The sequence below is a fragment of the Nematostella vectensis genome, chromosome 14 (genome assembly GCF_932526225.1).
Source record: "Nematostella vectensis chromosome 14, jaNemVect1.1, whole genome shotgun sequence".
Classification (NCBI taxonomy): Eukaryota; Metazoa; Cnidaria; class Anthozoa; order Actiniaria; family Edwardsiidae; genus Nematostella; species Nematostella vectensis.
Window position 1 is genome coordinate 12,909,188 of NC_064047.1, and position 15,879 is coordinate 12,925,066.

Genomic DNA, 15,879 nt, shown 5'->3' on the forward strand with positions numbered 1-15,879 from the left:
GAAACCACCACTTCGCTATTGAAAGTCACGAAAATGATTCCAGACTTTGAGTCCAGACGAAGGGTTCCCGGGCATGCGCAAAGAAGTCTCTTCAATAAAGACACGCCCACTATGCATATCAATGTCATTTATTAGTGACAGATATCTGAGTCTGCGATATATATACACTCCTCTCTATCCCTCTATACTCCTCATGTCACCTGACAAATACAGATGATCGCGCAGGATTATAATACTCCAGTGTTACACCGGGGAATTTCCATAGATTTCTACTGTACGAGTTGGATTATTTTTCTTACAAAATTGACAAACTTGACAAATTGACAAAATTTACAAACCACCCACTTTGTACAAAGGCCAAGTGTGCTCTCTGGTAAATAGTGTTTTCAGATCGAGTTTCTTATACAAATGATATCAACACAAAAAGCCCCATTTGTACAGAAAAGAACACCCCCGAAGAATTGCATTCCAATCAAGGCCTGAAACATCTTCCCCGCATCTCCATTCAATCATACAGATAATTCACATTTTCTTGTTCCTCACTCGCATTGCGTCCTTTCTGTTTTAGCTCTGTGCGCGAATGCATGTACACGCGCAGTAGTTTCACGTGACTCAGGAACCAAAGTTGAAGCCTGTGGCGGGGATGGACTGGGGAGGAGTGAACTGGAACCCCGTGTTACTCACTTCCGGTACAAGGTTGTTTTCCTCTTCGATATTCTAGACAAAAAATGTGTCATCAGAGTTGAGTGCCATCTTTTGTCCGTGCGATGTGTAATGTAACAAAGCATCCTTACCTCGTCAGAGAAGAACCTCTCGATAAGCCCCTTAGCCTTTAGGTAGATCTGCTTGTTGCCGTTTTCTTGCAGTTTCTCCAGATGGTCAATTCCTGTGGCAGAAACCCAAACAACAGTTCAGTCCTATTCAGGCCGGTAAGAAAAGAGGGAGGGGGGGGGATGCTTTCCCTAAAACTTATCTGCAGACATTTTCTTGACGTGTATCACAATTTCTCTTGTTTAAACAAAGAAAAATAAACAAAAAACACTGGCGGGTGAAAATGTTTTAATAGCATCTTTGCTTTACAGAGACGTTAGAGTGTTGATTCTGGTGTACAGTAATCTTATTAGACAAGAATCGTAAGAATGTCATAATTCAGTCCAACACGTCCAAATAGGGTGTGGCGATTATTTGCAGTAATCAGTGTAATAGAAGTTGCAAAGTCAAACACAAATGATAAGGGGGACCTTGGCTCTCCTAATCTCGGCATTTTATTGAACATTTCTCAATTAACTGATTTACTGTGTCTTTTTCCAATATTTTGCTGGGCCCACCTTCACTCTCCTCAATCTTGTCCAACGTGTCATCCAACATGCCCTCGATCTTGGAAGCACTCTAAAGTATATTATTGGAAATCAATAACAAGAACTAGAACTAACATAAATACCGTATTCAGTCGATTGACAGAACGTTGTCGTGAACCGGCTTCGTGACAAGCCCGCATGTACAGTAAGCATGGGTAGAAAACACTGAAGCGCCCAGCTGCATATATAAGCCACCACGTCTAATACCGCATTCACACCAACACTTTAACAAGTTGAAAGGTGGTTTAATTAAACTGGTTTAAATCCCAATCTCCAAAAAGTGGACACAACCAAGAACAAAACTGTATAGACTGTGCTGTACATGTTACTAAGTGATCATTTAGCTAGTAAGATTTAAACACAATGAGAAACATGGCAAAGAAAACCCTTGTTTAAGTAAACATGGTTTCTGGTGTGAATGCAGCGTAATCCTGAAGCTCTGCGTTGGCTGTGTGATATACGCAGGAAGGCGCTTTAGTGGTTTACATGCAGGCTTGTCCCGTAGCCGGTTGATGACAACGTTTTGTCAATCGCCTGAATACACAGATACCACTCAGACACTAGACATGGGATACAATGTCAAGGAAACATTTCTAGCAAAGCAAAATATTATTATACGAGAAGCCCTAGCTTTTTCCATATTTTCCATATTTCGAAGTTTAGAACAAATATACACAAGTTTGCCTTATTTTCCATATTTCAAAGTTTAGAAAAATATACACAAGTTTGCTTTAAGACATCAGGGTCCTAAATTTTTAAATTCATTGTCTTCTGATATATTTAGCCAAAACACTAAACTCATTTTGTTATAAGTTGAAGACTATTCTTATTGACTCTTAATTTTTCTTTCTCGAATCGCGTATGTGTGTTTTTTTATATTATAAATTATGAAAACAATGAAAGCTCTCCATCAACCTGACTGTCAGTATATAACAAATATGTATTTTATTTGGAAGGTCCGTCTCGTATAAGCCTTGTGGTTTCCTACGGGCCTCCTTGTCACACTATGTAGAATCATAATTATTATCCTTAATTCAAAAAATGTACCTTAAGTGACAAAAAATAAATTATCGCTATCAAGTAGAGAACACATTTGTTGCCGATAACTAGTCGTATGGGAAAATAACCTACCGCCAGCAAACTTTCAAAACCATCCAGAAGAATTTGGATAGCCTGCAACAGAAAATGAGAAAAAAAAAAATATATATATATATAGGGGTAAAATGATGGTTGAAGGCTTTCATAGAAAGTGCTCAATACTCGAAAGTAGAGCGGTGTATAGTGTTGGTTTGAGAAAAATACAAACTACATAGGTTTCCCTACAGGAAATGAGTGGGCAACCACGAAACAGACCTGTAGGGAAACCTATGTAGTTTGTATTTTTCTCAATCCAACACTATATATAGGGGTATGTATGGTATTTGGAAATACTGTCAACGGATTGATGAATGCGCAACGACTGGAAATTTCCTTTGCGGTGGTCAAACGATATCAAGATTTGTTGTACAAAGTGTAGAACTGACATCTACAAAATGATTTGTGAGACAATTTGTTTTGTTGAGCGGAAAAACATGCAACACTGCTCTTGAATTTGTTTTGCAATAAGTTGCCGGACTAGTTGGGTGATTTCGTTGCTTGTTTCACCCCACCAGATACCATGAGGTAATAGTATAGAGATTATAAGAAAGATGTGACTATTAAATTCAGTCGTTTTAATGCAAGTATCTCTTGCTATGTAGTTCTGTTGTACTTAATTGATGCATGGGCAAGCTGGTGTAAATTAGTCCAATTCACAGTACCTTTTGATCTTGTATCTTGAGCTGTTCACACAAGGGTGGGATCACATCACAATGCAGAAGGTATTTCACCTGAAACACCATCATCCCATTACAACTAGCCTGTGAGCATGTAGCTATTTGAAGTACAGTGGAACATGGACTTATACGATAACCTCTATTTTACGATGGCGTTCCTTTCTCCCGGCGGAAATACAGTGAAATGTATAAGAAATTACCTCGATCTTACGATATTGGATACAACAATATTCTCGATTTCACGATACAAATCTGTTCTCCCAAGCGTAATTTTAACCTCCATACAACGATATTACTGATTCTTACTATCAACAAAGACAGGACAACAAAAGAAACCTCACACGTACAGTACAATTAATCGATTTTTAGACACGTTAATTCTTGTTCAAGCCTCATTGGCAACTAAAGCCATTGCCTTGCGAGCGATTTGATTGGAGGCATATTTATATACTGCCGACACTAAAGGTGCGTGTTTTATCATGTTTTCGCCGTGAAGAAAGCCACAGTATTTAGGAAGAGCGAACATAACGTAACGAAGAAACGACCAAGCAATGCGTGCTTCAAGATAATGATCATTGACAAATAAAGATTGATGTCATCGGGAAAGATGTTGGTTTATTCCACGCGATCACTCAAACTCGAAACTATTCTTTGTTTACACTGATAAGTACTATAACCTGTAATTCAAACTCTAAGTTAATAACCATGAAGCGAGAAGTCGAGGAGAATATATGCCGAACATATAGGAAGTATATATTTCGATGCTATGATTTGCAATAAATTCGGGCAAATTCGACTCACGGCAAAACTTCTACATATTGTTTGTTCCTCTTGCATTTTCAGGGTTGCTCACCTTTGAATAACTATTCAAAACTTTGAGCCGCATATCGACGATTTTAACGCGATTTTAACGATAGAAGAGGTTTCTTAAAAGTTTGAAACAATTTGTAGACTTTCTATTTTAGCGCAGCGCTAAAATAGAGCCTCGATCTGATGTAGGCTTGGTTGCTTATGGCCCTTTAAATGCAGATTACAGTCTTACCGACAGTAGCTGTACAATCTTACACAGAGTATTGTTACAATATTATTATTTTGTAAAAGTTCATTATTAACCCGACCTCGCTACAACGATATTTTCAATGGCTTTTCCTTTATATCGTAAAATCGAGGACCTCTTTGCAACGATACATTTTCTTTCTCCCGAGGCATATCGTATATCCAGGTTCCACTGAGTATATAAAATTCCAAGATTTTTGTGAAGGCACATCTTGGCAAGGCCTCTTGATAGGATCATATCAAAACAGTTTTTCTCAATCTTTTAAGGGGGGACTTGTTGTTGTCTATAAGTACCTGGTCTGGGTTGGCACCAGAACAGTAGTTTGTGATGACCCAAATAGCTTCCTTCCTGGCCTTGAAGTCACCCTGAGAGATAAGAGTTTTTGAATTTTGAAGTTCAATTTTTAGAGAAGAAAAAACAATTAAAATATGTAAACCATTAAATACACTAGGCAAATGAACAGACAGATGACGTCATAGATAGAAAAGAAAGACTACAAACGAGCTGTAGAAAAACTAGGTGGCTTGCATAAGAAACAGGGAAATAAATGTTTATTGTCTCTGTAGAAACAGTAGTTTGCTGATGATTCAAGCATTAGCCATTCATCGGAGCAAAAGACCACAAGCATAGCTTACCCTTCTGAGAATGTCCACTATAAGGGGGACAAGACCACTGTCCATGACAGCCTACAGGGCAAAGAAAAAGAAAGATAAGCTCTGTGCCTCGACATATGATTGAGCCCCAGAGTTCATGATTTCTGCAGCTGAACAGGCAGCAAATTTAAAACATTTTATAGACTTTTTAAGACGTAGAATTTCATTTTTTTATACCATCATGAACTTGCACAAATCACACTATCAGTAAGAGCCCAGAAAAATTGCTAAAAACATTTTTGCTAGAAATTCTAAAATTATCAAGACCATTATCAAGTTTTTTAAAAAATGTGAACCTTTCCAAGGCCTAAAAAATGCGCCATATATGCTAATGCGCCAACACACTGGGCCAGGTGTTATTCCACAAAAGTTTATCTCAAAGAACAGATCAGAAACTAAGGTTCGTAAATATCCACAACAGGCCTTAGCTATGTACCCTATATGCTCGATAATAATGTACCTGGATCTGCTGTGCTGTTCCTGCAGTTACATTTGAGATGGCCCATGCTGCCTCCTACAGATACAAAAGAAATGCACAGTTACTGTATGGTTCCTGTATGGCAACTGTATGGCAACTGTATGGCAACTGTATGGTTACTTAAAGCCGCATTGTCACCAGTTTACTTCCAGTCGATTAAGTAACAATATCCGATGATTTTTAACGGAAAACGCGAAAAATATTTCAAAATATTGAAAGCAGTGTGTCTATTGGAAGTTTCTTTGAGGATGTGATTGATAATTTAGAGCGGATGGCCTGTTAAATATCTCGGATTTTAATAGATTCTTTTGTCTTTTAACCGTTGAGGTTTCCGTTGGACCTCCGGAAGTAAACTGGTGACAATGCGGCTTTAAGGTTACTGTATGGTACTGTACCAACACGAAGTCAGCCAAGAGATGATGTTGTACATTGATATTCCAATGCCAGGAACTCTCGATACAGTAACATAACCAACCACGATGTTTGTTGTTAGATATCAAGTATGTACTAAGGACAACAAATGCTTGGATCCTTGGGTAGTGTTGTAAGTAATCTATTTAGCTGTTTTCTACCTTAATAATGTTGGACTTCTTGTGAGTTAGAAGAGCTCTGAAGTAGAACAGAGCTCCTGTGTCTATCACAGCCTGAAAGCAATAAGAATATTAATTATACTGCACAATTACCAATATAACATATTCAATTGCACATTACATCAAGTTTACCCATAAGGAAAGTAAATATAATAAATAAAAAACAAAAAAAAAACAAATTCTGCATTCTAATTGGTGTTTAATATTTCAGACCTCAGTGACAGTAAATGTTTTCAATACAGCCCTTAAATAATCTGACACTGACCTGAGTTTGGTCATCACGACCTGTAACTATGTTTCCAATTGCCCTCAGAGCAGGAGTCTTAGAGAAGAGAGTCAGTCAGTTATCTTATCAACAACACACAATACAATGATCTTGAAAGATATTGAATGACAACTAAAAAATGGTAAATTTTGACAATTGTACTCCCACAATCATGTCCATTCACAACATCAAAACAGGCATTGTTTGAGGTCATATTAAATTGCATCTCCTAAAATCATTCCAGCACGCTGTTCACTTTATGACCCGATCCCCCACATAACATTAGAATGGTGAATGGCTGTATAAGTTCCTCTAATATCAACTTGACAAACAAAGTCCATACTCACCAGCACGTTGACTTCAGGATATCCTAGGAGTTCTACAAGCTTTGGTACGACACCAGAATCCAGGACCAGCTGAATCCTCTCATTCACCCCATCAGTGAGGTACGACAACGCCCAACAGGTATCAGCCAAAACCTAAACAGCAGAGAGGCAGAGGTTACAGAGAACCTAAACAGCAGAGGCAGAGGTTACAGAGAACCTAAACAGCAGAGGCAAAGATACAGAGAACCTAAACAGCAGAGGCAGAGGTTACAGAGAACCTAAACAGCAGAGAGGCAAAGTTACAGAGAACCTAAACAGCAGAGGCAAAGATACAGAGAACCTAAACAGCAGAGGCAGAGGTTACAGAGAACCTAAACAGCAGAGAGGCAAAGTTACAGAGAACCTAAACAGCAGAGAGGCAAAGTTACAGAGAACCTAAACAGCAGAGAGGCAAAGTTACAGAGAACCTAAACAGCAGAGAGGCAACGTTACAGAGAACCTAAACAGCAGAGAGGCAACGTTACAGAGAACCAAAACAGCAGAGGCAAAGTTACAGAGGACCTAAACAGCAGAGAGGCAAAGTTACAGAGAACCTAAACAGCAGAGAGGCAAAGTTACAGAGAACCGAAACAGCAGAGGCAAAGTTACAGAGAACCTAAACAGCAGAGAGGCAGAGGTTACAGAGAACCTAAACAGCAGAGAGGCAAAGTTACAGAGAGCCTAAACAGCAGAGAGGCAAAGTTACGGAGAACCTAAACAGCAGAGAGGCAAAGTTACAGAGAACCTAAACAGCAGAGAGGCAAAGTTACAGAGAACCTAAACAGCAGAGAGGCAACGTTACAGAGAACCAAAACAGCAGAGGCAAAGTTACAGAGGACCTAAACAGCAGAGAGGCAAAGTTACAGAGAACCTAAACAGCAGAGAGGCAAAGTTACAGAGAACCTAAACAGCAGAGAGGCAAAGTTACAGAGAACCGAAACAGCAGAGGCAAAGTTACAGAGAACCTAAACAGCAGAGAGGCAAAGTTACAGAGAACCGAAACAGCAGAGGCAAAGTTACAGAGAACTGAAACAGCAGAGAGGCAAAGTTACAGAGAACTGAAACAGCAGAGAGGCAAAGTTACAGAGAACCGAAACAGCAGAGAGGCATAGTGACAGAGAACCGAAACAGCAGAGAGGCATAGTGACAGAGAACCGAAACAGCAGAGAGGCATAGTGACAGAGAACCGAAACAGCAGAGGCAAAGTTACAGAGAACCGAAACAGCAGAGGCAAAGTTACAGAGAACCGAAACAGCAGAGAGGCAAAGTTACAGAGAACCGAAACAGCAGAGAGGCAAAGTTACAGAGAACCGAAACAGCAGAGAGGCAAAGTTACAGAGAACCGAAACAGCAGAGAGGCAAAGTTACAGAGGACCTAAACAGCAGAGAGGCAAAGTTACAGAGGACCTAAACAGCAGAGAGGCAAAGTTACAGAGGACCTAAACAGCAGAGAGGCAAAGTTACAGAGAACCTAAACAGCAGAGGCAAAGTTACAGAGAACCTAAACAGCAGAGAGGCAAAGTTACAGAGAACCTAAACAGCAGAGAGGCAAAGTTACAGAGAACCTAAACAGCAGAGAGGCAAAGTTACACAGAACCTAAACAGCAGAGGCAAAGTTACACAGAACCTAAACAGCAGAGGCAAAGTTACAGAGAACCTAAACAGCAGAGGCAAAGTTACACAGAACCTAAACAGCAGAGGCAAAGTTACACAGAACCGAAACAGCAATGAGGCACAGTTACAGAGAACCTAAACAGCAGAGAGGCAAAGTTACAGAGAACCTAAACAGCAGAGAGGCAAAGTTACAGAGAACCTAAACAGAAGAGAGGCAAAGTTACAGAGAACCTAAACAGCAGAGAGGCAAAGTTACAGAGAACCGAAACAGCAGAGGCAAAGTTACAGAGAACCTAAACAGCAGAGAGGCAAAGTTACAGAGAACCTAAACAGCAGAGAGGCAAAGTTACAGAGAACCTAAACAGCAGAGAGGCAAAGTTACAGAGAACCTAAACAGCAGAGAGGCAAAGTTACAGAGAACCGAAACAGCAGAGGCAAAGTTACAGAGAACCGAAACAGCAGAGAGGCAAAGTTACAGAGAACCTAAACAGCAGAGAGGCAAAGTTACAGAGAACCTAAGCAGCAGAGGCAAAGTTACAGAGAACCTAAACAGCAGAGAGGCAAAGTTACACAGAACCTAAACAGCAGAGGCAAAGTTACAGAGGACCTAAACAGCAGAGGCAAAGTTACAGTAGAAAGAACCTAAAAAAATTGTCTCAAAGCTACTTTCCATGTATTCACGCCTCTAGACTTGCCCCAAGTCTCTTTGTGGGGCAGGGAAAGGAGGACTTGTTCCGTTTGCAAGATTTCCATTTTAATTTGCATATTTTGCCGTGAAAAATAAAATACAATATATGCGCACGCTCGTTTTAAATGACGCTATTTTTAAGCTTGAGCGTGAAAGTAATGAAACTTGAAAACGTTTTTGCTTCCAAATATTTCCAGTCTCTATTTCTTTTCTCTGCAGTCACCAGGAAAGATTGAAAATTTAGTTGTCTTTACACTAATGGTTTTGATCTGAATTTGATATCTTAAAAGAGAACGAAAGAGCTGCAAGATTTCTACAAGATTTCTAAAAGCAACAAAATAGCGACCATGACGTTTACTGTGGCGTCGGCATCTTTTTCGTGCTACGATTGGATGTTTATGAGACACGTCACCAACCTAAATTTAGATCTGTAAAAATTGGCAGGAAGCGAACTAGAAAAGTCTGTTGTACAGCAGAAGCCAATTTCTAAAAAGCTGGTCAGCAGACTTTGAGAAAGTCTCCTACAACTGCTTGTCCAGTAAGCACAGGTACAATTTGAAACTGGAGTGACAATAAGCTCCCAACAAGTGATTTTCACAATCAAAAGGGACCCTGGTCTACAAATTTGCGGTAATCCGAGAAATTTGACATATGTACCCTTGATGCATACCTCTTTATCATCACTGAGGATAAGGCGGGCAATCGCCGGCAGAACCTGTTGCACCGCTGTAACATCTGGAGGAGGGTTCTTGTTACGGCAGAGATTGGACAGCGTCCAGGTCACATTTCGCAGGAACTGAATCTGGTATCAACAATTAAAAGCGAGTTTGAAAATAGCAGAAGCCTGAATAGATTGGTGATGATCATTTTCTATCTAATTTTTGCACTGAATCCACTAACAGCTATTATTTTCTAAACAGCTGTCCAGGCTGTAATGCCTTGGTATATCAGGCTGGTAGACAGACTCATCAAGTAAATAGGGATGACTGCTATAATAATCCTAATGATGAATGCTGAGGTGGACTCACTGATGTGGAGGGCTTGATCAGGGCAAGAAGAGGGCCAAGTGCGCCGCAGGCAATCACAGTATTTCTCATCAGAGGTCCATCGCCAGCGATGTTCCCCAGGGCCCACACAGCTTGCTCTGCTACATTGTCATGTACAGAAGACAGGAGCTTCACAAACATGGGCACTGCCCCTAAGAATAGCAAACAAAACAAGCGTCATGGATCTAAAATACATTAGCCTGCTTCATTATCATAACATATGAAAAACACTTGACAAACATGGGCACTGCCCCTAAGAATAGCAAGCAAAACAGCTTGGTTAACATGGGGACAAGACAAGAGAGAGAAAAGGACAAAAGACTGCTTATGAAAAGCAGTAGTCTGCAGTCTGCTACATTATCAGATAACATAGGCTCAACAAAATAGGTATTAAAACTATCCTGTCCATGATTATACCTCCTTCCTGGACAGCCTTGGTCTGTTCCGATGTTCCTGAGGCAATGTTCGTAAGGGCCCAGGCTGCCTCGAATTGTAGCAAGGGACTGTGGAACAAAAATATGGTAGCACTATGAGAACTCACAAAAATACTGTATCTCTGAAAAAGCAAAGCAAAGCTTTGGTTAGATTCCTGGGCTGCGCATATGGGAGGCAGGAGAGCTTTAAGCCTTTGCTTCCCTGACAAGACTTTTCCATACATTCCCTGTAATTTAGCCTTCACTGTGATGCATCTTTTATCCTCTAAGCCTCCTTTACCAAGATATGCTGCACAGCCACTGGCATTGTAGACAAAAGTACTTACAGATCAAATCTGTCCAACAGTTTGACAAGCATTGGAATGAGGCCAGCACTGTGGAGTAATAAAAATACATTTTAATTCCCCACAAGTGACAAGGATGGCTATGAACCACACAAAATGAAGGGTAGAAATACATGACAACAATGAGGCCAGCACTGTTCACACAAGAAACTTTGAGTAAATTTGATTCTGATAAGGTGATTTCTCCAGCCTTGCGACCAATTTGGCATTACCCTGCACACAATAAATTGGGTTGTGAAGGGCTTAACCAGCATCAAATATTAAATTTCTAGCCAGGAAAGCAGGAACTAGGTTACCAAGAACAAAATCTTTGCATCTAAGAATGGGTAATAAATGAGGATGGGGAGAGAAAAGGAAACAGCAGTACATATAAAAGACAGTAATTATGAGATAACCTGTGCAGTCTAGGGGTTTAACTAGATCCTGAGTCATACACAATAACTTATTCACATCATCAACAGGTGGACAATTATACACTTACTTAATCACATCATCAATTGGCGGGCTTTTCTCTTTTGAAAGCATCTTCCTTACTGACTGGACGCTAGTGAACATCAAATTATCGTCTCCTGACTGCAGGTTCTGAAATAATAAAAAGCAGAAAATAATTGTTCACAACGGGCTTTATCAGTAATGTTTAACCCATTGACTCCTGGCTTTTTTTTTTAGCTGAATTTACAAAAAACATACTAAAAACAGATACCTCCCCTCTATTTTGAGTTTTATACAGCCCGTCAAAGTCAAACACAGCTTCACCTAGTCAGCAGTATCCAAGCTTTCCAGCAGTGCTTTGCGGTCTCAGGACATCATGAAGTCTTTTGGGGCATAATTGAGTGCTTTGCTTATGGATATTTGCAAGCAAAGGTGGATTCATGATGATTTTTTCTTGTTTGGCTTTGCCCGGATGAGAAAATAATTTTTCTAATGAATCACCACAGCTCTCCTAAATGCTGTCTTTTCTGAAACCAAATTGATTCCAAAATTGTTTACACTGCTATTCTGGGTGTGTATGACCTGGAATTGATTTGTTTGGCTTCGTGGTGAAAAGACTTATAAAGAACCATCTGACTTTGGGGAGAGGAGTGTTGACTGGCCCTCCCCTCGTGAATTTTCCCCTGGATCTCCCAGAATGCTTTGCAATACATAAAGACATCTTCGTGGTTGTACAAGCCTTCAAGGAGTGGACATTGTGTTTTGAGGCCATGGAAAAGTACCTGGAGGATCAGAATAAAGGTATCTATTTGTGTCTTGAGCTGTGTTTGCTGATCTCTCTCCCTTGTGTGGTATTTTGAGCGTTTTATTGAGAGGGGTGATTCTGCTTTTCTCTCCTTGTTTGATTTAAGATTTGTCAAAGAACCTGTGCTATTATTTGGCTTAAGAGTAGATGCCAACACCTTGGTTGGATGCATATCTGCAAGACCATTTATCCCTTAGACTGATGCCTGAGTATCTTCATCTTGTTGTGTTTATTTTGCATTTATGAATTTTTTGAGTTGTGGGTACTTCCCAAAGCCGGTACAGGCCGGTTGAGGGGTCAATGTGTTAAGCAGAAAAAAAAAATACTAGAGTAAATTTAAGAACTAATTAAAAAATATTTAAGTTATCAGCCAAGTTCAAACCATTGAACAAAACTTGAATGGAAATATAAACCTCTTTTATTTTTCTTACACAATATGGGGTCTTTAATCATACAAAAACTGCAGCAATGTAAACGGTAAACTATAAATGATCTTATTAATTGCCAGGGCGTTTTTTAAAATTTCGATGATCCGAAAGGGGGTGTTCAATAGATAGGAGATGTTTATTAGAGAGGGGCGTTCTTTACAAACTATAACAATATATAACAAACCCAAGTGCAGTGGGGTTCTAGTCTCAGTCAGGATCACATTAAATTATAGCCTGCATAGCAAGCGTTGTTTGGCATTGAGCAAACGTCACCCAGAAGAAGCCAAGCCAAGCCATGCTTTATAGAAGTGCATCAACTGTAAAAATGTAGCTATTAATTGTGTATCAATTTCATGTACTTACCCCTACAACTACTGGTAATGGAAGAATCTGAATCTGGAAAAAAGAGAAAAAAACTAACTTAGAAAATGGTACTGCGTTAACGATTCATTCTTTATAGAATTTTGAGACAAAGCTTGCAGGCCAAAGAACGATATTAAAAAATGTGAGGCTCCACTCAAGGATAAGATATTTATAATTAAGCATTTTGAGTAATTGTTTTATTGCATATTCCTTTTTTATAGGGCTGTACTGGAATGAGAAGCCAGATATCCAACTAATGGAGTGTAAGTATCACCATAGCTGTATACTGCAATAAAGAAAAATAGTATTATGTATGCTCAAGTTTAGAAAAATATAGAAACAAAGAGAGGTGCACATGAAATAGTCTATCCTATTTTAGGGCCATAATTCAGAAAACTTTAAGCGGTTATTAAGGTATACCCTTGATAAATAAAGTGTATTGTATTGTGTTATGTGCAAAGTATTTAACTATATTCCATAATCAGGGTGATAAATACACTATTTTATTCCAACTTACTGGCACAGAGTGTTGATTGTTGTGCTCTTTGAGGGGACTGGTGGAGTCAACATCTGTTATATTTCTTCGTTTTAGCACATTCTCATCTCTCTTTGACTAAAAAAAACATATAAAAAATATGTGCATACTGTTTAAGTTAATTGATTATGGTCTATGATGTACAAATTGTACAATCAAGTAAAGTACAAAATCACATTTTGTTAGGTTCGTGAAAAAAACGAAACAATACAAGTGACCCAATGGTTTACTTGACAATAAAAATATGAGAACATTTTGACTTTGTGATGTTTCTATCGGCAAAAAAATTATCTACCTTTGTTTTGCGTTAATAGCATCGTGGAACTTTTTAGATCAAAAGCAGAACCAATAAGCATTAATCCAACAAATATTATCTTTCTTGCTCAATGAACTTAGATGAAGAAAGCATGGCTTCGAATTACATGCGACATACCGCTAAAACTATACAGAAACTGAACTCTCAAGCAAAATGCTACCACTTTACAAACCTTTCTCAGCTGCACAGAGACTTCATTGCGCCTTCTTCGCATCTCCTTTAGGAACAAAGCAAAGAAAATAGAGTGAAAACAGTCCTTTTATTTGCAGGATAACAAAGTGAAAGTGACAACTTTGAAGCACGCTCAAAAGTGCTCCAGTTTTCGCTCACCGAAGAGTCTTTCCCCTTGTTTTTGAATGCTTGAATTCGACTAATGTTCTCTGCCATCTTTCGTACTATATATTTCTACAAAGTTACGGCAAAAGTCGCGAGAAACTACGTTGAAATTCAGAAGACTATGAAGCACTTACGAGATTCGTTTCGAGTGATAGCACACTCTGCGAGAATGTACGATTTGAACGTGTACCTTCACATTCTGATTGGCGGGTTGACCAAATCAACCAATCAGATCGCGAGCTACTGAACGGTCCTTGATTCTGATTGGCCAGTTGACTTTACTATAAGCACGTGCCGAGGCACTATTATAGTAATTACTCTGGAGCCCATACAGTATAAAGCACAATTTAAGAAAGTCGAGCACCAAATATGAAAAAAATGCAATTATGTAACGAAGAAGGGTTGCAGAGAGCTAAAATAAAAAATCATGCCTTTTTATATCACAAATCATATTTATTATCATAATTTTCGAGAGGGACATAAAGGTTCATTATTTTGCATCCAAGTCCTTCTCGCCCCAGACCCTAAGTGCATATTGTTGCGCTTGGCAACGACAACAAATCTTCAAAATGGCGGCGACAAATTTATATGAAACCCTCCGATAACTAGGGCCCTAGATTACTCAATTCCATCTCAAATACAGAGGAAAATGTCGAAATCTCGAAGAGGAAAGAGTGCATCAACTAACGAAATAAGCCGCTGGGAGCAAGAACTCCTTCAAGCGCCATTTAACGAGGTATTCATAGTGACTTTTCTATAAGAATGTTGTTTTGACGTACTTAAATTCTCAAAGTTTTCCCCCTGTAGAGAATGGGTTTTCTGTAGTCGATCTTAGAACCAACTAATTCACGTTTTTATTTGATATTCTTCAGGATTCCTGGAAGTCTTCTGTTGTATTTACTGCCCCAAACAGCGTAGATGACAACATTTTCCTGGACATTCTGTCTGATGTAATAGCTACTGGACTAAGAAAACTGTTTAGTGTGATCACGTATGACGGACTTATTAAAGATGTGAGTATATTGATCATTTTTCAGATCTTTAATAATGTAAAGCGACAGTAGAATGTCCCCAATGTCACTTATATAAACCACACTTGCATCCTGGCCGCTATGCACAATTGTCTAGTAAACCCCTATTCTGTTCTACATTTCCAGGCCAGAGATTACCGCTATGCACAATAGTCTAGTAAACCCCAATTCTGTTCTACATTTCCAGGCCAGAGATTACCGCTATGCACAATAGTCTAGTAAACCCCAATTCTGTTCTACATTTCCAGGCCAGAGAATACGGAAAACCACAGACAGGTGGAGGGAAAGGGAAGGGGGCAGCGTCCTCTAAGCCGCCACCCTTTCATGAGGTGTGTGAGCCGGTCAAGGCGCTTGTCGACCAAGGAGAACCTATCCCTCCTGCTCTGATGGCAAAGCTATTGAAATTCAAGCTGTTGCACATTAAGCAAAAGGATTTTGATAGACGAGAAGAGGAGAGGAAGGTGAGATATCATTACTTACTTCAGTAGATAATCAATCAGACTTCAAGGGGGTATGGCATACGTAGTTGTATGCCATGATGCTTGCATGGATTGCAGTGCAATTTACAATACTATAAGCAATTAAGGAAAAGCATGTATATGAATTAAATTCTAAGCTTTAAAAGTGGACAATACCACAAAAGATGCTGATCACTCTAGTTGATACTGTAGCACCAGCATACAAAGTTGTACATACTGTACACCTCAAACAGCCTCAGCCGCCATTTTGTCATGCTAGCAAAGTACCAAGTGTGAAAAAGTACCCATTTCCATCAGCTGATTTGGGGAAGCTAATGAGTTATTTTTTATTGAATTTGGCAAATTAAGTATGAAACTTTGTTTTTAGATGGTTATTTCAAGATTTTAGCACGTCTGCCTTCCAATATTGAAGAAAATCATTACAAAAAAGTGGCTAAGAAGGGCACTT

General features: G+C 39.3%; 2 protein-coding genes across 2 annotated transcripts in view; one reads left to right on the top strand and one right to left on the bottom strand.

The window, feature by feature from the left end:
* Positions 1-110: 110 nt before the first annotated feature.
* Positions 111-14,108, bottom strand: LOC5501458 (importin subunit alpha-1). Its single transcript, XM_048721772.1, has 20 exons — positions 13,916-14,108; positions 13,758-13,802; positions 13,252-13,347; positions 12,735-12,767; positions 11,188-11,288; positions 10,689-10,736; positions 10,346-10,431; positions 9,911-10,080; positions 9,553-9,684; positions 6,563-6,694; positions 6,216-6,272; positions 5,933-6,004; positions 5,343-5,396; positions 4,865-4,915; positions 4,523-4,594; positions 3,158-3,226; positions 2,490-2,531; positions 1,329-1,389; positions 795-886; positions 111-717 (listed from the first exon to the last, which is right to left on the bottom strand). The coding sequence occupies exons 1-20, from the start codon at positions 13,970-13,972 to the stop codon at positions 613-615; spliced, it is 1,575 nt and encodes a 524-aa protein (XP_048577729.1). The 5' UTR covers positions 13,973-14,108; the 3' UTR covers positions 111-612.
* Positions 14,109-14,464: 356 nt separating this feature from the next.
* The window catches only part of LOC5501035 (sperm-associated antigen 17), a 31,036-nt gene continuing 29,621 nt past the window's right edge, over positions 14,465-15,879 (top strand). Inside the window, exons 1-3 of the mRNA XM_048721880.1 lie at positions 14,465-14,657; positions 14,794-14,934; positions 15,201-15,413. Coding sequence (XP_048577837.1) covers positions 14,571-14,657; positions 14,794-14,934; positions 15,201-15,413 — 441 coding nt within the window. The 5' untranslated portion in view covers positions 14,465-14,570. The remainder of the gene's footprint in view (positions 14,658-14,793; positions 14,935-15,200; positions 15,414-15,879) is intronic.